The sequence below is a fragment of the Lissotriton vulgaris genome, chromosome 5, assembly GCF_964263255.1.
Source record: "Lissotriton vulgaris chromosome 5, aLisVul1.2, whole genome shotgun sequence".
Lineage (NCBI taxonomy): Eukaryota > Metazoa > Chordata > Amphibia > Caudata > Salamandridae > Lissotriton > Lissotriton vulgaris.
The window spans coordinates 177,174,124-177,198,999 of NC_141693.1; the positions used below are offsets into that span (position 1 = coordinate 177,174,124).

Here is a 24,876-nt window from a genome sequence, read left to right on the forward strand (position 1 = left end):
TGACTGCTCTGTGCCATAGCTACCAGGGGGTTAAGCTCAGCTATAGCAGCTTTAGTGGATCACCCTGACAAGGATTGTGATTATAGCGTGAGGTGGGTAATCACCCCCTCAACTAATACTCCAATTTCTTACACTCGTAACCTCAATATCCAGCCAAATTATATCTCTTTATATTGTGTGATTTAGAGGAAGGTGTTATGAAAATAAATTCCAAAAATGAGTTCTGTTTCATAATCTCCCCTGCACCTCAACAAATCTGTTCGTATGTGTCCATTCAAGCAAATTGTATCTGCATGTACACTTACAACGCAACTTTTACCACGCAGTGCCTTTACGACACAACTTTTACAATGCAAACATTACAACGCATTGCGCTGGGGGGCGCTCTAGGATAGGGAATAGGCTTAATTTACTGTCCAACACCTTCCCTACTATCCACGGGGACTGGAGTTGGAATAGTAAATTAAACTATTCACTATCCAGCGCCCCAAAGCACTATGCGTTGTAATGGTATGTGTTGTAAAATCCGCGTTGTAAAAGCATGCGATGTAAAAGCATGCATTGTAATGTCGTACATCCGTATACTATACGTACACTTGCAATGTATTTGTAAAGCGCAAACATATCACCCCTCAAGGGTTTCAAGGCGATGGGGGCACTTGGGGAGATTAAGTGAGCTATTACCCAGAGTCACATGGTGCTGAGCTGCCGCTGGCACCTGAGATCGAACCGTGAGCCCCACACTCTGGCCGCTGCGCCACACCTGCGAAATGTCCTGTAAACTGATAATGGAAAGTCAGCCACCCTACCAAACACAAAGATCAGTTACACCCGCATAGGGAACAGGAACAACATCTAGTGGCCTGTGGGGAGGAAATCGGCAACCACTGCGTATACTTACAATTACTCTGCTGGGTACTACTCAATCTTATAAACATCTGTATAGCAAACAAAAGCCAAAACAATTGTCATAGCTAATGTTGGTCTGCTACCTAAGCAGGAAAAAAGTGCAACATTAGTCTGCTTAAATGTTCCTCTTTCTTGGAACAAGGCTTCTTTGTAGCTCTATTACGCACATAAAATTATTTATAAGCAACAGATGCATCAACATATATTTTTGCAATGGTATCACAATGTGTTTCCTCAATTTCTCCGGGTCTACAACTCATTACAACATTTGACCACATTTTTCGAGAGAGTAGTGCTGATGTATACTTATGCCAGGGGAGGGGACATTAATAGAGGATCAGAGGTGCATAAGAGAGTTGGCAAAGAGACTGAGTAAAACCCAGCAAGAGCGATCCACGCAAGATTCCCACGCAAGCTCCGCGCCACTGCGCATCGTAAGCCTGAGGTAAGTCAGCAGCGACTCACATCTGGCTCGCTGTCACCCCCTTGCCTTTGAAGACAGCTTTCGTTTCTTCGTGCTGGTGTTTTTCCGGTTTTTAGAGGTCGGTGGGGGCTGCGAAAGAAGAAGTGGTCTCTTCTGAATCTCGATGGAGTGGGGAGACGAGGGGCGCGTGGGAGAGAGTGCCTATAAAAGCAGCGACTGCTGGGGAGCTGCGCAGGTGGCGTCGGAGAGCGAGAGTCAGTGGCCGTCACTGGAACCTCCCAGCGCTGATGCTGCTATGGAGCAGGTGGAGGGCACCGTGCCAAGGTCGCAGGGGCACATCATCCGGGTCCTTTGCTGCATCACCGCCGTATCCTGCTCCGTGTGTCTCCTCCTCACGGCCACCAGCTTGGTGGTGTTCCTGTATCATAAGGCGGTAAGTCCAGCTGAACATTCTGAAAGTGTGTTTTGTTCCCGGGTACAATCGAAACTCGAGTACTGTTGGCGTAGTTCTATGACACCTCAGGGAGGTCACTAATTTAACTAACTCCTAACTATATATTCACCTTAGAGTTTAGCTGTAGTTGGAGGCAGGTGCAATGTGACTGTCATGCAATATGTAGCATGCAATATAGTGAGCCGTTATTACTGAGATCCTAAATTGTTCATAGTGGATGCAAATTTTGTGTGCCCGGCATCCTTACTGGTCACGCTGGAACCAGCACACGTGTGCTTGGCAATGATGGGTACACTGCAAAGCTGGCCCCTTCCGGAGCATCTCTTCCTATTCTACAGTGATGCTCTCTGTGGAAAGTGTTTAATTCTGATTACATTCACAGTAAAACGAATTGCAAGTCTTAAACATGTCTGTTCAGTCACGCTCTAGCTTCATTTGCTTCGCTTAAGAATGATTTAGGGCCGTGCTAATTTTGAATATTAATAGAAAATCGTCAGAGTTCTGGAGGAAGTAAACGCGGAGGATCCGCGCTGGCGGAGTTCCCTCTATTTAAAAGGAAGAGTGGAGTTGTGGAATTGGCCCTAGTTTCGGCTGTTTCATTTCTCCTTCCAGGAAGCAGTGGATTGTTGTTAAATTTCAACCCTACGCTAAATCCGGGCACAGGAATGATACCCTATAACCACGGCCATTTTAAAGTTGAAGCATGTGTGTGCATGTGTGTGGGTGCGTGCAAGCTTTTTATTTAGTGGCCATGGGACCTGGTAAGGTGTCTTGCGTCTGCGACTGCCTATCATTGCACCTGCATGTGTTTTGTTTGCACTTTATTTCCCAGCCTGGTATAGTGTTGGCTCCGCAACAGAACTGTTCATAGTGTTTCAAGTTGCTGCTTCTACGTGAGATGGTTTTATTTATGCCGGTGCCTTTCATATACTGTCCCTACAAATGCACTTGGTTGTTCTTCGGGGTGAATGTGCCCACTGTAACATCATGTACCTGCCATTGGCTAAGATTTGCTGAACTGCAGCATGTGCCGGAAGCAAGCTCTCTGTTGTAGACCATGAGTGGGAACGTGAAAGTTCACTTTTCCAATATTCTCAACGCACAGAGACTAATTACAACCGCTTGACCAGGAAATAGCGTGTGGAAGGCTTAAACTAAACTCACCAATCCGTGTGCGATGTTGCATCACAGGGAAGGGGGGACTGGCGTGTTATCTAGATTTAGAAAGGACCCAGCAACTCTTAAACTAGCTGATGGCACACAATAATTTAAAAAAATATATATAAACACGCCCTAATTAGGCTCTACATTGTGTCCTTGCTTAACTTTACTGGCATAAACACTGATCTATTTCTCACCAAAACTGTAAGATTCCTTGAGGAAATCCTTCTTTACGTTGAATATGCTTTACTTCATCTGGCATTCCCTAAGAGAGTCTGTTTATCTGCAGTTTTTTTTTCATGTCACATATAACCTCAGACTGAGTCACCTCCAGGTGTCTGAGTGAAATCATGAAATGCACGACTGAGAGCTCTGAAGTTGAGGCTGAAGGCGATGTGAGTTCCCAGCAGTCAGAACTCACTGACTGCTGGGAGAGTGAGTCAGAGAGTCGTAAACGCGTACAGACTACATGCACATCCGATCCTTGGACACTCTGCAGAATGCAAAGCTTGTGAAGGAGGTTTAAAGCTGCAGGGAAATAAAGAGAACTCTGAAAGAAATGAAAATGCAGGTGCGTGGGTTGTATGCATGGGAGGTGATGATGAAGTGGAGGAGATAAGGAGCAGCACATGCAGAGGGGGAGAGAGTGAACATACTGATCTGAAGAGGAAAGAGATGACGTGAGATATGCAGATGGGGAATTTCAGAAAGATGTGGGGAGGAAAAAGAGCCCAAGTGACTAACAGCGAGAGAATGAGCAGGGAAGGGGTGTGAAGGGGAGAACCGGAGTACTGGGGACACTCGGAAGGCCACTGCTCCTTTGACAGACCGAAGGAATTTTTAATACAGTCACAATTCGAATTATTCACAGCAAAGTCATTGATGATATTAATTTATCTGGCACAGCTAACGGGCAGTGCAAAGCCAGAAGCAAGGGTAGCTTCTGGCTTTAGGAAGTGATGGGGCATAACCGTTTGGCCTTAATGTTTACATTCCAAAAGCCGGCAGTGCTGCAGTGCCAGAGCTACTTTCCCATGTTACATCACTCACATACACATACTCACCAGGCACTAGAGGAGGGGAACCGTTGAAGGCCACACTGGGATCTTATACACAAATAATTAAAGACAAAGCAGTGACTTTTGATGTCAAAAGGGTGACATATAGAGAAATCCATCTAGTGGCTGAATTGCACAATGTGAAATAAGAAATCCTTGGACCTGTAGCTGCTGGCGAGAGACGTTGCAAAGTATTTGTTTTGCAAAATGTGTAGAAAACATTTCACACTTGTGAAGGGTAAAACGTTTTTTTACCCTGACATGCGTACATGCAAATCACAACTCTCTCGACAAATTACGTTCAATATATTCTTTTTCACATTTAAATGTTTATGTATTAATTAGATTTTCTTTGCAGAGAATAGTTTGTTTTTCTCATAAAGTCAGTGAAATGTGTCGCAAAGGGCAAGCCCGGGTTCCACCTTCAAACACTTGTGACTTCTATGAAATCCCATTCATGAGGTTTGTACACATTCAGCTGCAGTAAACGGGAATGGTAAAGGAAGACAAGCATTGGTAAAATGCATTAGGTTTCGCCAATATGAATAAAAATAAGCTGTTTTTTGTTGTAAGTTGTAGCTTGCTGAGAAGTTGTAGAATATAGGGAACAGAACGTCTGTTTAAGTGTTATGGTTTGTTTATGTAGATAAAAGGCAAAATATTGTGATGTTACTAGTGGTATAGTGCCGTTAAGTAATAGCAATTATATTAAAAATGTTAGATTTCACAAGTGCAGCTCAAGTGTTGTGCAAGCAAAACACAAACAAAGGAAGTTCCTGCCGTCATTATTACATTGGTGTCTGCAACTCGACCATACACAGCACATGCCAGTAACCATGGAAGGTGCCTCAAATGTATTGCTATTACCATCTTCTGATTTGGTATCCCACACGGTTCTTATAAACACACTCAAATCACAGGGTATCGGAGGGTATGCCCTTAACTGGCTCATTGCCTTCCTCTCCAACCATACTTTCCAAGTTTTTTCCCATGATGCCTGTTCTGAAGTCCGCTCTTTTGCCCATGGAGTGACCCAGGGATCCATCCTCAGCCCTCTATTGTTCAATCTTTACGTAAGACCACTGGGTGAGATGGCTGAGAAATCCGGTTTATCCATGCATTCCTATGCCGGTGATTCTCAAATGATTTTTTCCCTATCTGCTCATAACACAGCCACCCCCTCTATTTTAAAGACTGGCCTAAATAACATAGCATCATGGATGCAAAAAACGTTTTGAAATTAAATGGAGAGAAAAACAGAGGTACTGGTGTTAGGAAAACAGAAAGATCTCTGGAGCCAGAAACATTGGCCAAGCAAAATGGGTGTTCTTCCATCTCCAACACCACAAGTGCGTAACTTAGGTATCACAATAGATGAGGCCCATAGTATGCATCCGCAATCAGTCAAAGTTGCAGCCACCTGCTTCATCATTATTAAATGGCTAAGGAAAATCTGTTGGATGCTACCAGAAGCGACAAGAAAAACCGTAGTCAATGCCTTAATTACATCTAGGCTTGACTACAGAAACATGCTCTATCTTGGAGGAAACAAATCGGTAATCAATAGAATGCAGATGGCTCAAAATGCTGCAGTCGGACTCCTATGTGGAGTCCCTAAGACCATGTCTATTTCAACTCAACGGCGCAAACTTCACTGGCTGAAAATAGAGAGTCGTATAAAATTCAAGACTCTTTCATATATGCACAAAATTAAATCTAGAAATGCTCCAAGTTACCTGCTTGATCTGGCTAAGCCCTACATTTCTTTGCGGAATCTTCGATCAGCCACTAAAGGTTGGTTTATCATTCCGAAATTTAAACTAGCCCGTATAGGCGGCAAATCCTTTTCACACTTAGGACCCTTACACTGGATATCCCTTCCCATAGCTCTCCGCAATGAGACAACTATATTAATTTCCGCAAGTCACTAAAAACTTGGCTGTTTGACAAATAAAATACGCTATGTCCATCTCGCCTTGATCTGCGTTATGCGCCGGGAAACCCTTGTTGGGTAGCTGCTGCGCTTTAGAAATGTAAAAACGAAACTAAACTAAACTGATTGTAAAGCCCAATGACATGAATACCAACATCACTGATTTCAAAAAGTGACATGACAGCAGCATGTACCAAAAGGAGGCTGCAGAGAGCAAGAGAACGATGAGCTCATGAATACCATCTTCAAACATTAGCCTATATGAAGAGATAGAGTCCCCACAGACACTGCCTGCAGCCAACTATTGAATGAAACTGACTCAGCAAAAACAGATAATCTTGTGCACAGTGACTGCACATCTCCACAAACCACACCAGGCTCCGGTCTGAGAAGGTAAAACTAGAACCACTGGAGCAGCAGCCTTTTTTATATCCCGGAAAAGCTGTGTGCTAGGGGGGTTATAGGTGAAGGGCAGATTGCACTGGCTGGTGCGTTAATCAGGGCTCCTTGTTGGAGCAGCAGCCTTGTTTATATCCCGGAAGAGCTGTGTGCTAGGTATGAATGCCATAGGGTGCAGGTCAGAGGCGGATTGCACTGGCTGGTGAGTAAATCAGGGCTCCTTGTTGAAGCAGCAGTCTTGTTTATATACAGGAAGAGCTGTGTGCTAGGTAAGAATGCAGGGGGGTTGCAGGTCAGGAGGGTTGCAGGTCAGGGGCAGACTGCATTGGCAGCTGGTGTGTGAATCAAGTCTTGTTGGAATAGCAGCCTTGTTTATATCCGGAAGTGCTGTGTGCTAGGTATGAATGCAGGGGGGTTGCAGGTCAGGAGGGTTGCAGGTCAGGGGCAGACTGCATTGGTGGCTGGTGTGGGAATCAGGTCTTGTTGGAATAGCAGCCTTGTTTATATCCGGAAGTGCTGTGTGCTAGGTATAAATACAGGAGGGTTGCAGGTCAGGGGCAGATTACACTAGTTGGTGTGTGAATCAGGGCTCCTTGTTGGAACAGCAGGAGTGCAAGGTCAGGATTGGTTGTAAGTTCTGAGCTGTGTGCCCTAGCAGTGATACCGCTGTCGTGGCTGAGGAAACCTTGGGGATGCCTCTATTGGGTCCCAGTGCTGGATTATCACTGATAAAGGTCAGGACTGAGAAGTATTGGCAGAGTGTCTCGCTGCTGAAGGTGAAAGATGAGGTGCACTGTGACTGCATTTCACTTCCAGAACCTAAAGGCGCGGTTCTTTGGACTGAGGTGCATTAGCGCAGGTTTCACTGCCAGAATGCCAGGATCATGGTGTAGGCCACTTACACTGGATGTACCAGGCTCTACAGATTGTATTGTTCAGGCGGATCTTTCCCCTGCGCAGCAGACGCAGCCCCTTAAAGTTCTTCCACTTTGGAGACACGAGTTTCCAAATGAAACTGAAAACACATTGGAGAGGTTAAAGAGCGACTACAACTTAGGGAGGCATGAAAAGCATGAGGAAACTCCTCTTGGGGAATATCATTCAATGCACCGCTGGGCAAGAAGAGGTGGTATAAATGAGCAAAGCATAAAAAGGCAAGGTGAAGGGGAGCAGATCTGACTGTCCACTCAGTGCCATTAAAGGTCCGTTTTTAGTGTCTTGGGGGCATTTTATCAAGAACGGCGTTACAAAATTATCGCCGGTTTGGCGGCAGAAAACTGACGCTAAAACGGCAATAATGGGCTTCATAATATGCCCTTGAGAATTCTAATAGAAGCCCATGTTCTGGTGTGAACATGTGTAAGGATCCCAGAGAAAGACGTATCACAAACGTACACAATTAATTATTCAAAACATTTTCTAATAAAAGAATTCATCACATTTAATAGAGCAAACACTGTTCTTTAATTACAATGTGCTAGTCAATAAATCAGACATTATACACAATCATAATAATGCCCTGAGCACAGGAAAGGGAGGGAAGTTTAAGGTGTGAAATGGAAAGGGTAGGGTAGTTCAAAAGAGAGACCTTAATGTCATACTCAATAAAACATTCACTATTAATTAAGATAGGCTTCAACTTATTCAAGCCAAAATTACAATTACAGTGACATTGTAGAAGTCATTTGACGGTCACAATCATAAATATTAAACAGTCATGGATAGTGCCGGATGACAATACTGGTAGAGCCGTCGACGTTTTGACCCCTACATGGGAGGTTGACTTGAGCCCTTAGACGGGGTCTTCATCAGGACAACAAGGGATGTAGAGGGGCAAGACAATTCATGGTAACTCGGGCCAGCCGGCTCCGGGTATTGGGAATCTGTTGGACCACCTTCTGTGTGGTCAGCTACTAGTGGACTGAAGACCAATTCAGGCCAGATGTGTGTTTCAAGATGGGGATGGAGTCTGTCCTTCTGCTGAGATGAATAGGAAATATCCACTCCTGCACTTCTGATCGATCAGGAGGCCGCGAAGGCGTTTGACAGGGTCTCCTGGGATTATCTGTGGTATGTTATGAAGTGGTGCGGGATAGGGGAAAAGTTTATAAAAGCTATACAGGCCTTATATATCACCCCTACTGCTAGAATTAGAGTTAACGGAGGGCTCTCAGCTGCAGTAAACATTGCTAGGGGGACCAGGCAAGGGTGTCCTTCCTCGCCCCTTCTTTTCGCGCTATATTTGGAGCCGTTATTGCGGCGTTTTGAATCTAATGTGGATATACCACCAATAAGAGTAAATAATTGTATAGTGAAGACCCTAGCATACGCAGACGACGTAGCAATCTTAACATCGAACCCTACTTTAGCTTTAAAAGAGGTAGAAGCAGAGGCCCTGATGTTTGGTCAGATATCTGGGTATAGTTTGAACAGAGCCAAAACGCAGATTATAAAGAACACACATGCTAGGTGCGATGATAACAGAGTGGTTAGCTCGGCAGTATATTTGGGGGTCTCATTATCGGCGGACTTGAGAGCAGTAGTCGAGAGTAATATGGCTCCATTAATTTTGAAGGTAAAGAGTGACTTAGAGAGAATGAACAATCTTCATCTTTCCCTGATGGGATGCACTAACGTAATAAAAATGTTGATTCTGCCCAAATTTCTTTATTTTTTTAGAACTATTCCCTTGGTTTTTGAAGTTAAATGGTTTAATTTGTTAGAGAATGTATTGAATAGATTTATTTGGGCACATGGGAAGACCCGGCGTGCATATCGCTATATGTCTCTTCCAAGAGAGAGAGGGGGGTGGGGGCCCCCTGATTTTAGAATGTACCAAATGGCAGCAGCATTACAGTACATGCAGGGACTAATTGGGGGTGGTGGACTCGAGCAAAGAGTTACGACCATGTCCACAGAAGTGTATTCAGCAGTGTTGGGGGTTGAGACAGAAAATTCTTTATTAAATTGTGTAGAGTTTGGGTACTACAAAAGGACTAGATTTAAGACTGTAGAAGCATCAGTTAAGATTTGGAATGCTTTTTAAAAAAAGGCGAACCTAGGAAGATATTATAGTTATATCAGGCTATACAAGAACAAATCCTTACCGCGGAAGTCTTTGCTGATTCAATAATGGCTGGATGGGCACAAAAAGGGATAATACAGATTGGGGACTTAATGGACGAAGAGGGGATTGTCCAATTTGAAGATCTAACCCGCAAATATGGTATCGGAACTAGGGATTTTTTAAAATTTCTACAGATAAGGAGCTTTCTCAGCAATAAGCGGGGTGGGGCAGCGGGCTTCAGCCGCAATGAAATACTCGAGAAAATAGTACTAGGAGGGGATTGTACGATAAGATCTTTTTATCAAGTCTTGCAAAAGGGAAGGTGGATGACATGAATAAATTTAGTAACAAATGGGTTAAAATCCTGTAACTTTAGAGGAAGAAACACGTTGGTTGGTTGAAAAATATTAAAAATAGTACTTTTCATATTCGTGTCTGATATATTTTTCTTCTTGTCAACTTACAGGGACCTATGACTGCAGAAAACAAAGGCAACCATGAACCTCTGAAGAACTCCTGCATGACAAGCCAGGATGAAGGTGAATAACATGATTTAAAACATTGTCAGACTGATGAGCAAATGTAGTGGGCCACAAAAAAGACATAATATTTGGACATTCAGAACTGAACAATCAAACCATGAAAACAAACCTTCCCCTCCTCTACTGCTGAAATCTGAAAATCCAAAAATTAATGTTGATATTAAGGCCTTTCCTTAGAAGGGGCTGGAAATGTCATTGGGCCTAGTAGCATGGCATATTGTAAGGGATTGTGGTTGTGGGGTTTCACACAGTTTGTGTCTCTAGAAATTTGTTGTAATCTCATGTAAAATTCCAGAGGAAAACATGCAGGAATTGTCAAGGAAACACCAATTCCTCCATGTTATTTCTCATTCTTTTTCCACAACTGGAATTATCAGGACTCACTGTAACAGTAACTCCCGGATTTGGAAATAGCGGGAATTGTAATGGGTCACTCATAATAAGTCCAAAAATAATCTCCAAGAAAATATGCTGTGTGTACAATTAAACACACTAATAGCACATAGTATGTGTTGACAAACGTTCGAAGGACAACAAGAGAAGTACAAACGTCCCACTGTAAAGTTTTAAAGAGAGCGCAAATCGAATCATAATCACCAACTGACCATAAATATGTCACATTTCACAAAAACTAGTGACATATAAGCCTGTGCCATCTGGTTATGTTCCTTCATCAGCATTAGCATTATGCAAAATGTAATGCTTTTGTCGGCCACAACATAGTGCTCATGTAGCAGAACCCATTGCTAAGACCCCTATGAATATTTACACTTATACAAGATCCAGATGTCATAAAGATTCCCTGCATAAAAAACAAGCTACAAATTGACATTTGCAATAATGAGACTCATCAATTCCATCAATGCCCAGTTGTCCAACAATTATATCTCCCACAAATGCAAGCATGCTACCACTCCATCAAACCATTAAATACATTTTCCTTGCCTCTGCTACAGGATGTGAAAATCCTGACATTAATGTCGTCAAATTAAGGAATTAAGGCCCTCTTTCCGAGGGCCTGGAAATTCCAATGGGCCCAGTAACATTACAAGGATTGTCCCCTCATAGAATTGGAGGAATTTGGAGACTATGAGTTCCAGCCAAATTCTGCCTATTTTTCAGTGCTGCTAATGCAACAGGCCCTAAATTGCAGCACGAGCTGTGCAACATGTATATTTTTGCCTGTTGGTTGAACTCCATGGAACTCGCTAAGTTTTTATGTAACTCCACGGAATTCCGCGGAGTGAATCTCCACAAGTTACGCCCACCCCTAAACTTAACACATTGGCCCCATCAGAATTGTGGCAATGGGATTCACACAGAAAATGTGTCAGTAAAAATCAGTTGTAAACACTATGTTATATTCCCAGTTAAAACATGCAGGAATTGGCACAGAAACACCAATTCCTGCATGTTATGCCTCAGTATTTAGCAATAGCTGTTATTTTCCCACCAACGGAATTATGAGAACCCAGGATAACAGACATTTCTGGGTTGGCAAATAATGAAGTTTTTAACAGGTTGTTCACACAATGAGGGCCTTTGCGGATAAAATACACCAATTGCACATAATAAGTGTTGACAATCCTTTAAAGGACAACAAGAGTTGTAACAAAGTCTAACTGCAACGTTTTTAAAAGACGAATCATAATCATCAATTGATGAGAAATATGTCACAATCCGCAAAAACTACTGACATTTAAGCCTGTGTCACGTGGTTCTGTTCCATCATGAGTATTATGCAAATATGTAATGCCTTTCTTCTGAAACAACATAGTCCTCGAGTAATAGAACCCCTTTTCAAGCGCCCTATGAATATTCACACTTGTACAAGACCCAAATGTCATAAATATTCTACTATATTTAAAAAAAATCCACAAATTGACATTTTCAATGTGAGACTCTTCACCAATACCATCAATGTCCAGCTGGCCAACACCCACCCTGAAAGATTTTACTATGAAACTGAAACTGTTCAACTGCAGCTCCATCTCAGATTGATACTGAATCACAAAAGTCATGTAAACTGTGTGACAACTCTATTTGATCTGGAGAACACCAAGCTATGAAGCAATCTCCAATCTGGTTTCTCTCCTTGTTGAGAAACACAAAGCTTAATATTCAACAAGAGGAGTGCTTGGAATTGATTACCAGGATTCAGCACACACTTAAATTCTTCTGGAGGTCTTGATAGCCTTTGATACCATTGACTACATGATAGTAAATTACCTTAATTTGTCTGCTGGAATAGTTGTAGTGTTCTTATCCTGTTTTACTTATTTAATAGCCATTACACCCAGTTGGGAAACCCTACTCTGGTTAAAAAAGCTAGGAAAGAGTATTAATTATCTCTCAAACAAGCTAGACTTGATTGGGATGAGGCCCACTGGGAGGATCTAATGGAGGCAAGCAACAAGAGAGACTCTGCTTCCTTTTGGGCTCTAATTAAGAAGAGTGAAAGGAGTGATAACACCCCAATCCCGAACCATATTGGTAATCAGGCCTGGTGGGATCACTTTGCTCAATTGTACACCGAGGAGGGTTGCACAGAATATGCTTCCATCAAAACCAGGCCCCACCTGTTTTGGACGCTACCCATCCCTTCCAACTGAATGAGATTGTGAGCACAATTAATTGTATCACTCCAGCAAAGGCGGCAGGGCCAGATGGTATCCCGGTTGATTTATTTTTAATGGAACCACAGAAGTGGGCTCAGTATATCTTATTCTTAATTAACAACATAATGGAAATAGTGGATGTCCCGAATTTGTGGAAAGAGGCAGCGGTTATACCAATATTTAAAAAGGGAGACAATCAGGACCTTGCCAACTACAGGCCTATTACCTTACTAGACTCTAAGTAGAAAGTGGTCGGCAGAGCCCTCTTAAACAGGATTCAGATTTGGATGGAGGATGAAGGTATACTTTCCAATTACCAAGCAGGCTTCAGGAAAGCCACAAGCACAGTAGATCAAGTATTCAGACTACTTTTTCTTTTCGGGAAAGTAGTTATTATTGGCAAGGGAAGCCTTTATCTTGCGCTTATAGATCTTAAGACCACTTTCGACTTAGTGCCGCAAGAAAAGCTATGGGCAGTGCTCCAGGAAATGGGCATTTCCCCATTATATTTTAAATCTTTTAATACGCCTTCATGAGGATACTTATGCTCGAGTTAGATGGGGGGACCAGGGGCAAACTACTGAGAAGATACTGGTCAACAGGGGGGTCCGCCAGGGTTGTGTGCTGGCCCCTACCCTCTTTTCACTTAATGTGAATGGAGTGGTTAGTTTTTTGAGCCAAGTTCCAGCTGACGCCCCAACCCTGGCGGGGGAAAAAATTGCAACCCTCCTGTTTGCTGATGATACTCTTCTAATCTCGAAAACCCCGATGGGACTTCAGAAATTCCTCACCCGCTTCCAATCATTTTGTACATTAAGGGGCCTAACAATAAACATTTCAAAGACTAAGTTTATGTTTTTTAATTCTGGGAAACATTTTAGAAATAAACTTACTCTCAAAGGTTCCCCTTTAGAAAGAGTCCATTCCTTCGACTACCTCGGCATTAGACTTTCTGACAAAATGCATTGGGGCCCACATCTGAACAAGACGTTACTGAATCATAAGCGGGTGGCAGGCGCCATTGCTAGAGCTCAACACTCCTCTCCATCTATACTGGTACCCCCAGCCCTAGTAGTTTATGAAGGAAAAGTGGTGAATTCAGCAATGTACGGTGCTGAACTCTGGGGCTTTGAAAAAACTGAAGAGATTGGAAGATCAGAGAATAAATTCCTCAGAGAACTGGTATCTGTCCCCATCAATACCCCACTTAAGCCTTTATTCTCTGATATGGGTAGACGCCCTTTTAGTGAGGTGGCCAGATTTCGCCCCCTCTTGTATTGGGTAAGACTAAGAGGCACCCCAGAACTTTCTAACTACGCGACTGGTCTCTCCGAGTTGATTACCATGGACACTAACAAGTGCTTAGGGACTTGAAAGACCTGTTGTCCAACTTGATAAGTATGGGCGAAATTTGCGATTTTGCGTTCCGCGCATTCGCGCGAAATTGAATTTGCAATCCGCGAATTCGTGCGAATTTGCGGATTTTGGGGATTTTGCATGTTTGCGGGGTTTTTTGCGTGTTTGTGGGGTTTTTTACGTGTTCATGGGGCTTTTTGTGTGTTCGCGGGCCGCTTGCATTGCGAAGTTACCCATGCGGTCGTGTATGTGCACAGCACCCTCTGGTTCACCACTGCCACCCTCTAGTACATCACTGCCACCCTCTGGTTCACCACTGCCACCCTCTGGTTCACCCCTGCCACCCTCTGGTTCACGACTGCCACCCTCTGGTTCACCACTGCCACCCTCTGGTTCATCACTGCCACCCTCTGGTTCACCACTGCCACCCTCTGGTTCACCCCTGCCACCCTCTGGTTCACGACTGCCACCCTCTGGTTCACCACTGCCACCCTCTGGTTCACCACTGCCACCCTCTGGTTCATTACAGCACCCTCTGGTTCACCACTGCCACCCTCTGGTACAGCACTGTCACCCTCTGCTTCACCACTGCCACACTCAGGTTCACAACTGCCACCTCCTGGTTCAACACAGCACCTCTGGTTCACCACTGCCACCCTCTGGTTAACCACTGCCACCCTCTGGTTCACTACTGCCACCCTCTGGTTCACCCCTGCCACCCTCTGGTTCGCCACTGCCACCCTCTGGTTCATCACAGCACCCTCTGGTTCACCCCTCCCACCCTCCGGTACACCACTGCCACCCTCTTGTTCACGACTGCCACCCTCTGGTTCATCACAGCACCTCTGATTCACCACTGCCACCATCTGGTTAACCACTGATACCCTCTGGTTCAGCACTGCCACCCTCTGGTTCACCACTGCCACCCTCTGGTTCAACCCTACCACCCTCTGGTTCACCACTACCACCCTCTGGTTCATCACAGCACACTCTGGTTCACCCCTGCCACCCTCTGGTACAGCACTGTCACCCTCTGGTTTACCACTGCCATCCTCTGGTTCACGACTGCCATCCTCTGGTTCACGACTGCCACCCTCTGGTTCATCACATCACCTCTGGTTCACCACTGCCACCCTCTGGTTCACTACTGCCACCCTCTGGTTCAGCACTGCCACTCTCTGGTTCACCCCTGCCACCCTCTGGTTCAGCACTGTCACCCTCTGGTTCACCACTGCCACCCTCTGGTTCACGACTGCCTCCCTCTGGTTCATCACATCACCTCTGCTTCACCACTGCCACCCTCTGGTTAACCACTGTGACCCTCTGGTTCAGCACTGCCACCCTCTGGTTTACCACTGCCACCCTCTGGTTCACCCCTGCCACCATCTGGTTCACCACTGCCACCCTCTGGTTCATCACAGCACCCTCTGGTTCACCCCTGCCACCCTCTGGTACAGCACTGTCACCCTCTGGTTCACCACTGCCACCCTCTGGTTCATGACTGCCACCCTTGGGTTCATCACAGCACCTCTGGGTCACCACTGCCACCCTCTGGTTAACCACTGTCACCCTTTGGTTCACCACTGCCACCCTCTGGTTCACCACTGCCACCCTCTGGTTCACACCTGCCACCCTCTAGTTCACCACTGCCACCCTCTGGTTCATCACAGCACCCTCTGGTTCACCCCTGCCACCCTCTGGTACAGCACTGTCACCCTCTGGTTCACCACTGCCACCCCCTGGTTCATGACTGCCACCCTCTGGTTCAACACAGCACCTCTGGTTCACCACTGCCACCCTCTGGTTAACTACTGTCACCCTCTGGTTCAGCACTGCCACCCTCTGGTTCACCACTGCCACCCTCTGCTTCACCCCTGCCACCCTCTGGTTAACCACTGTCACCCTCTGGTTCAGCACTGCCACCCTCTGGTTCACCACTGCCACTCTCTGGGTCACCACTGCCACCCTCTGGTTCACCCATGCCACCCTCTGGTTCACCCCTGCCACCCTCTGGTTCACCCCTGCCACCATCTGGTTCATCACTGCCACCCTCTGGTTCACCCCTGCCAACCTCTGGTTCAGCACTGCCACCCTCTGGTTCAGCATTGTCACCCTCTGGTTCACCCTTGCCACCCTGTAGTTCATCACTTTCATCCTCTGGTTCATCACTGCCACCCTCTGGTTCACCACTGCCCCCCTCTACCGAGACCTTTTGTGACGCAGCGGCAGCCCAAAAGATGCGGCATGGTGCTGGGTATTAACAACGTGACGCATCTGAGAGATGAGTCACGTTGTAAAGCCCTGCGCCATCAGGAGGCGTTCCGGCGCAGGGGAGGGCGTTCCTGCACCGGAACGCCTCCTAAAAGTGGCTGAGTGAAATCTACAAGATTTCACTCAGTCACTTCTAGGCCAATGCTGCGTTAAAACCCTGCGCCTGCTTGAAGCAGGCGCAAGGCTTGATGCAGCATTGGGGAGATAAGGCCCCTCAGAGCATTGCTGGAGCTGCGTCGCAAGCGGAACGCAGCTCCAGCTGTGCTGTTTTTGCCACATGGTGCGCCACATTGTAAATGCGGCGCACCATGGGTGGCGGGGCTGCGGCGCACAATAACTGTCGCATCCCTGGGGATGCGCCAGTTATTGTAAATCTGCCCCTATACATTTAGCCAACGAGGGAGCACTTACTGATTAGACAGTAGAAAGTATTCCAGTTGAGTAGAGGTATTGCACAAAAAGGTGGCATCTTCGTGGACAAACACGCAGGGCGGGGTTCAATCTGCCCCCTGTTAGACTTGTTTTTTGTGCCCTTCTGCCCTCTGTTAGACTCGTTTTTCCCTTGTTTTTGTGCCCTTCTGCCCTCTGTTAGACTCTTTTTTCCCTTGTTTTTCTGCCCTTCTGCCCCCTGTTAGACTCATTTTTTGTGCCCTTCTGCCCTCTGTTAGACTCATTTTTCCCTTGTTTTTCTGCCCTTCTGCCCTCTGTTAGACTCGATTTTTGTGCCCTTCTGCCCTCTGTTATTCCCTTGTTTTTGTGCCCTTCTGACCTCTGTTAGACTCGTTTTTGGGCCCTTCTGCCCTCTGTTAGACTCTTTTTCCCCTTGTTTTTCTGCCCTTCTGCCCTTTGTTAGACTGCTTTTTGTGCCTTTCTGCCCTCTGCATCACCACATCATCACTCAGCGATACCCCAGCATCACTCAGCACCACCACATTATCACTCAGCACCACCACAGCATCACTCAGCGCCACCACAGCATCACTCAGCGCCACCACATTATCACTCAGCACCACCACAGCACCACTCAGCACCACCACAGCATCACTTAGCACCACCACAGCATCACTCAGCACCACCACAGCACCAATCAGCACCACCACAGCCCCACTCAGCGCCACCACAGCATCACTCAGCACCACCACAGCATCACTCAGCACCACCACATTATCACTCAGCACCACCACAGCACCACTCAGCACCACCACAGCATCACTCAGCATCACCACAGCATTTTAATATTATTTATTTATTATTTATTTATTATTATTTAAGTAGCTTATACAGCGCGCAGCTACCCCCGGAGGGGTGTCCCGGCGCTAAAACAGAAACTCAGGAATATAGGAGAGGAACAGGACAATTGTAGGGCTAGATTCCTGATCTGGAGAACAGCCACGTTTTTAATTTACTACGGAAGAGGGATTCAGACGGGCAAAACCTGAGGTCAAGTGGGAGGCAGTTCCATAGTTTAGCAGTCATTACGCTAAACCCTCTGCCGCCCATTCTGGATCGTCGAAAACGTGGTACAATCAAGAGACGTAGATTGTTAGATCTCAGTGATCTGACTGATTGAGATATTACCACTCGCTTTTTCAGGTATCCTGGCCCAAGGCCATTGATAGCACGAAAGGCGAGGGTGAGGATCTTGAATTGAATGCGGCTTGCAATGGGAAACCAGTGTAGCTCTTTGCAATAAAAAGCAACCGACTGACGGTAGGGGATATTTCCAATCAGTCTAGCTGCCGCATTCTGCACGATCTGAAGACGATCGATCAAATATTGAGGGGCACCGGCGTACAAGCTGTTGGCGTAGTCTAAATGAGATGTGATGAGGGCCTGAGTGATGGTTCTGCGGGCGTCTAAGGGGAGGTAAGGGAAGATCTTTTTAATCATGCGAAGTTTCGCAAAGCAAGCTGAGGTGGCCTTGTTGATTTGCGCTTTACAAGAAAGTGAGTCATCAAACTGAAAACCAAGGTTACGTGCTGATTGAACAGGAGTGGGCGAGGGGTTAAGCACTGTGGGCCACCACAGGCTGGGGGCTATTGGAGTTTTCTGGTTAAAAAATAAGACTTCTGTCTTATCAGTACTATGCCTAAGGTGGTTGATGGTCATCCAGGCACAGATGTTATCTAAACATTGGCGGAAGTTGGCAAAGGTGGAGTCAGAGTGATCTCTAAAAGAGAATATCAGCTGAGTATCATCAGCGTAAGAGACCACTCTGACCCCACAGGACTCCACCACTGCAGCCAAGGGTGCGAGATAAATGTTAAAAAACAGAGGGCTCAGGGCAGAGCCCTGCAGAACACCACACAGCAGGGGTTTACCCTCTGATTTAAAAGGCCTGAGCGCCACCTTCTGAGATCTGCCCGTAAGGAATGACTCAACCCAGGCTAATGCGGAGCCACCAATTCCAACCTGCCTTAGACGATTTAGTAGGATTTTATGTGAAACCGTATCAAAAGCGGCGGATAGGTCGAGGAGGACCAACATGGCCTCCTCGCCCCTATCCACACACTCACGGATCGTCTCAGATACTTCCAAAAGAGCAGTCTCAGTACTGAAGCCCGCTCTAAATCCGGATTGAGAATCGTGCAGTAAAGAATTGTTTTCTAGGTATTCTGTCAGTTGTAGCTGCACGGCCTTTTCCAGAATTTTTGCGGGTTTGGGGAGGAGGGAGATGGGGCGATAATTGCTAAACTTTGTAGGATCAGCATCAGGCTTTTTCAGGATGGGGACCAACAAAGCCTCCTTCCAAGCAGTCGGAAATATGCCATGATAGAGGGAGGCATTCCAAATAGAAAGAAAGGGTCTAGCCAGTGAGGGGGCCAGGTCACCCATGACCTTGGCAGGGATTGGGTCAGAAGCAGAGCCAGATTTGCACTGGGTAAATAGCCTGAGTGCCGTCTCAGGAGTCAACTCGTTAAAAGACTGTAAAGAAGCAGATTCCGGGGCCATGACAGGGGGGACCGGGGAGGGTTTCTCAGTAGGAAATGAAGTTTTAATTTTATCAATTTTCTCTAAAAAGTAATCAGACAGTCCATCGCATAGTGCCTGGCTAGAGGGGTTCTGCGAGGCCCTGGCGGGAGGGTTTACAAATTCCTTAACAATATTAAAAAGGGTTTTAGAGGAGTTCTTAGCGTTAGAGATTTGTAGAGAGAAATAGTCTCTCATGGTAACTCTTTTTAGTTTAAGGAATTTTTTCAAAGCGGTTTTGTAAATTGCTTTAGATTCAGGGTCATAATTCTGCCGCCACTTGCGTTCTAGTATTTTGCAGCAGCTTTTTTCCTCACGGAGGGTCGGAGAGAACCAAGGGGCAGAGGGGCGAGTTCTAGCAGAGGTATTGGGTTTGAAAGGGGAGATGGAATCAATGGCAAGGAGCAGCACGGAATTAAGTTTGGACACATTTTCATCAATGTCACTAGACAAAGGGTCCGGCTGATAGTTGAGTAAGGGGTCTAAGGTCGTGCAGGTGACTTTATTCCACATTCTTCCCAGCTCTTTACCAAGGACAGTAGGTCTAGGTCCAGAACTTAGCTCTAAGTCAAAAGGGACAAGATGGTGATCTGACCAGGTAAGAGGGAGAGGAGGATGAACAATAATATTCGAGAAATTGGCAAAGATAAGGTCAAGTGTATGCCCAGCTGTATGTGTTGGACCCTTAACTAATTGGAGCAAGTTCAGATTCTGCATAGTTTCTAACAAGTAGTTGGCTTTCGTGCAGAGAGAATTATCCACGTGGAGGTTAAAATCTCCAAGTACCAGAAAATGTTGGTGCTTAAGGGAAAGATCAGCCATCAGGTGGGTTAATGCCGTTAAAGAGAGAGTCGAGGCAGTAGGAGGGTTGTAGACTAGAATGCCCGCCAAGACTACTGCCGCGGTATCAGCAATAGTGAAGTACATAGCTTCAATCATCCCGATATTCGTCAGTTTGCTAATGGACAAATTGAGATGGGATTTTAGGATAATGGCGAGACCGCCTCCTATTTTGCCCCCTTCACGATTGATACCCTTCAAAAGATAACCCGGAGGGGTAGCCAGATGGATGTCAGGGTTAGAGGTATCCCTGAGCCATGACTCAGTAAGAAACAAGATATCCCAGGCGTCCGATACAATTGACGCCCAGATCTCGTTAGAATGACGAGGCAAGGAACGACAATTAATCAGACCTGCTTTCAGCGTCGAAAGGTAGGTCAAGCGCTTGGGCAGGCTGAGGCAGGGAGAGGGGCGTTGGCTCCATGGCGAGAGGGTAAAGTTACATTGTAGACAGTAAAAAAGGGGCGTCCTCCAGATGGCAGGGACTACAACGCGTAGTGGACGGACAAGTTGTTGGTTTTAATTGAAGGAGCTGGGATCTGGTCCAGCAAGTACGACTAGAGACAGCCCGACCGCCAGGGGGACTGGCCCTAGGCACGGGCCAGGCGCGGACGGGCGCAGACGGGCTTGCCTTAGGTGCACCTTCGGCGCGCAAACGGCGCTCCCGCTGCGCTCGTCCGCTGCGCTTGCGTGGAAGGCACATTTATAGAGAGAGGGGTGGGCGTGGCCTCACGGGTGGGCGTGTCCCAGCGTTAGAGCAGCGATGGCGGCCGTGGAATATTTCCCTCAACACAGCGCTAAGATCCGCTGTATCGGGGTGTAACAGAGTGTAACAGAGTGGCTGCTTGGCGGGAGTTCCAGAGAAGAGCTCTGGGTAGGTGCACAGTGATTAAAAATATAGTTAAACACACTTCACAATTTTTTTAAAATAGCGAGCAAAACACCTCCGGCTTCCGCCTCAGAGGTCTACAGTTTCCTTATGTCGCGCTATCAATCAGCGCTTTAATAGGATAGGGGGTGGGCGTGGCCTCACGGGTGGACGTATCCCAGCGTTAGAGCAGCGATGGCGGCCGTGGAATATTTCCCTCAACACAGCGCTAAGATCCGCTGTATCAAGGTGTAACAGAGTGGCTGCTTGGCATCACTCAGCACCACCACAGCACCACTCAGCACCACCCCAGCATCACTCAGCACCATCCCAGTATCACTCAGCACCACCACAGCACCACTCAGCATCACCACCGCAACACTCAGCACCACCACAGCACCACTCAGCGCCACCCCAGCATCAATCTGCGCAACCATTCAACAACAACTGATTCAAACATTTTCTCTCAATGTTTCAAACTTTATTACAAATGTCACACAAAGATGTTAATATTTCACTTCTGTTCTTGGATTTTCGTCACAATAAAATACACTGAACATAATCTTCACAAAAGTTATTTACAAAAGTTTAAGCTATTGCCATTATAAATTAAAATCACTTTTATTTAAGTATTAATTATTTTAAAAAACTTAAAAGCCATTGTAATTTGTAATATCAATACAGCTAAGTCACGTAAATACAAAACATGTTGTATAACAAATGCTATAGGTGTCACATTTGCGAAAGTTATAACTATTGGCATTGTAAATGACAAAGCTATTAATTTAGCTATTTTCAAAACCAACACATAAATAAAAAAAATGTCATTTACAAGACCAATAGCTCAAACTTTCCTAATGCGAGACCTATTGCATTGTAAATGCTTTTTTTATATCTGTCAGTGCTTCCTGTTGAGGTTTAATTTTCGTGACAGGCGCCTCATTGCTTACTTGTAACTATTCTCTGACCCTGCTTCAAGGGTCAGAGCAGGGTCAGAGAATAGTTGCAAGTAGGCCACGAGGTGCCAGGAATCACTTACAGGCTTACAGCAGCAGGTGCCCAAATTGAAGTTAATTTCTTTGTAGCCCTTTTGGAAAAGGTTACAAAAAATTAGCTTCAACTTTTGCACCTGCTGCTGTAACCCTGTAAGTGCTTGGCTGAAAATGCGTCCCCGATGATTTGCGGATTTTACCGAGATTTCGCGAGATTCGCGGATCGCGAAATCGCGGAAAATCCACAAATTCCGCAAGCGGAACGAATTTTCAGCCCATGTTTACAAATTGGGTCAATCAGGCCCCTCCGACCAATAGCGTGATAAAAAAGACCTATTGGAACTGGGTTAATCATCAGCTCTTACTCAATCCCAGGCTTGGGAGACTTACTGATAAATTTTTTCAGCATAAATGAGTTGGCTCCCAGGAACCTAATTTATATTTCATCAGGAAACCCAGAGATAGGGCTCTATATATGCAGTTTAGATTTGGGTCCCTTATGCTAAATACCACTCTGGAAAAACGGGATCCTTTAAACTCCATCCTAAATTACTGCCCTTGCTCTGATGCCGAGCAAGAAACTATTTTTTGCTTGCCCAGCATATAAACAGGCCAAGGCAAAATGTCTGAAGCCTGTATGCCTTCAACTGGGCACCAGAAACCACCTTGTGGCCCTACGTATCGTGAGAACAGATTCATCCTGGTCACTGTTTGTTTGTGGCGTTGCTAAGTACCTGGGATGTGCGTGGATTATCCGTACTAAAGTACAAAAAAATAAGGAAGCATGTCCAGACAAATAGTATTCATTTTAGGGCTTTGAGAGTAAAGTATTATTTGGTAATGTCATGTAATGTGCTGTTGTTTTATGTTAGCTCCGAGACATTTGTATCAGAAAACTTTGTAAATTTATACTTAATGGTAGAACGCCGACTTGGATATGATGCTAATTTATCAGAGTGGTTTTGTATAGTAAGGCTTTTTAAATGTTCTTAAGTCTGATATTAACTTTGATATGAAATGCTAATTTTATACCCTTTTATGACTCTGAAATGCTTTCATGATACTAGCTATCGAATAAAGCCTATTTGAAATTAAATGAAAATGAAACTAAGCTTCTACCATCACTGAAGCATCCAAAAGAAGCTGAGAACTATTCAAAGAACTCAAGCAGTAAAAAAAATCCCTCTACTGGCCCACCCATCAAACATTCAAAGGAGCAATGTACTTCCATAAACAACTTTTTAAAAGAGAGGATGAGCACATTACATGGCAAATCAACAAGACAGATGTCTCAGTCTACTTGCCAAAAGAGCCACTTTATGTCAAACAGAAGGGTTTCTCCTTTGACTTCTGAAATGTTGCAACTATTTAGAATTCAATGCAGACAGTATTTGTTTCTAGTCAAAGTGGCAACCCCACCCGAGCAGGGTATGTCTTCTTTGCAACAGTAGGGAAAGTTATTCATTCCAAAAACATAACATATTTTAACAACTCTATACAACTGTGTTGTATCCAAAGATCACAGGAAAGAGAAGTAAACTTAAGGATTTAAGTTTATTTGTGAATAACAAGTACAGCACCAGATCAGTCAGAGTGCTCTTCCAAGAAGCATCAGTCTTCAACTGAAGATCAGAGGCTTAACATTCTAAAATAACCTAGCAACCTAAGCACTTGGATACAGCAGTATAATGGAGAACATACAATAAAGAGAATAACTGAGAAAACATAGGAAATAAGAAAACATAGGATATAAGACACCTCCCTTCCCATAAACAGAAACAAAAAAGAAAAGAAAACATTTCAAATACAAGCCAAAAGAACAAAACAAGCCAACATCTTACAAAACATATCTCTAAAAGAAATAGAACATATCAAGTAGCATATTCATCTAAACATTTAGGTTTAGACCTAATTCTAGAACTGGACCTTGAGCAAGGGACAGACACATCAGACAAAGGCATCTCACAATTGTTAACATTCACGTTATCGGCAGGAGGGTCAGGAATGCTAAGGCTGCAACCATCCACTTGTAGGCCCAGGAAATCACTCATGTAAGGAGATAAAGCATCCAAATCTGTCTCAACTTCAACAAGATCTAAATTTGAATTCTTCACCTTGGCAACACTTCTCTTACTCCACCACTTGCCACCAAGTACTTTGACAGCATGTTTGCTGACTTGAACAACAGTTGTTTCAGGATAAAATTTTGACCCCTTAACCTTACACGGCCTTCTGATTCTAACCTTGTCACCAATATCCAAACAAATTTCTTTTACATGTTTATCTTGATCATACCTGATTTTAGACCTCATCTGAGCAGACTCAACCTTTTACTTAACTTGATTCAAATCAGGTACACCCCGTTCGTGAAAAGTTTTGCTAACAACCCAACCAGGAGACAACTCATTAAAAGATTGTCTCACTCTTAACAAAAAGAAAGGAGTTATTCCAGTGGTCGAATGCGGGGTGTTGTTATATGACCAAATTCTGTCGCTCACGACATCCTGAACACTAATACCAGAAGAAATAGCTAATTGGACTGCATCCTTCAAGACACGGTTCATTCTTTCCACTAAGCCATTACCTTGAGGACTATATAAGGCAGTGGTAAGATGCTTAATGGCAAAATTGTCCAAGAATGTTTTCATATCATGTGACACGAATTGTACTCCATTATCTGAAACCAGAAAGGTTGGAATTCCCTCAGATTGAAAAAGTTGTTTAAGAAATTTTATGACATTCTCAGTGTTAGGTTTCTTCAAAAACTTGAAGACAATCCATTTGGAATGATAGTCAACAATAGTAAGAATAAAACTAAAACCTTGATTTAAACCACCAATCGGTCCTAAAAAATCCATGCCTAATGTATCCCATGGACTATTAGGAAAGACAACAGGGCACAGTGGTTTATTAACAGTGCATAAAGATTTCTCAGCATGTGAACATTCAACACAATCATTCAAAAAGGTATCCACACAAACATCCATTCCTGGCCACCAATAATGAAGTCTCAA

The 24,876-nt window shown here is 44.9% G+C and overlaps 1 protein-coding gene across 1 annotated transcript in view; it reads left to right on the forward strand.

Moving 5' to 3' along the window:
* The first annotated feature begins 1,541 nt into the window (after nucleotides 1–1,541).
* The window catches only part of TNFSF8 (TNF superfamily member 8), a 104,368-nt gene continuing 81,033 nt past the window's right edge, over nucleotides 1,542–24,876 (forward strand). The window contains exons 1-2 of the mRNA XM_086919996.1: nucleotides 1,542–1,766; nucleotides 9,872–9,944. Of these exons, the coding sequence (XP_086776122.1) occupies nucleotides 1,629–1,766; nucleotides 9,872–9,944 (211 nt within the window). The 5' untranslated portion in view covers nucleotides 1,542–1,628. The remainder of the gene's footprint in view (nucleotides 1,767–9,871; nucleotides 9,945–24,876) is intronic.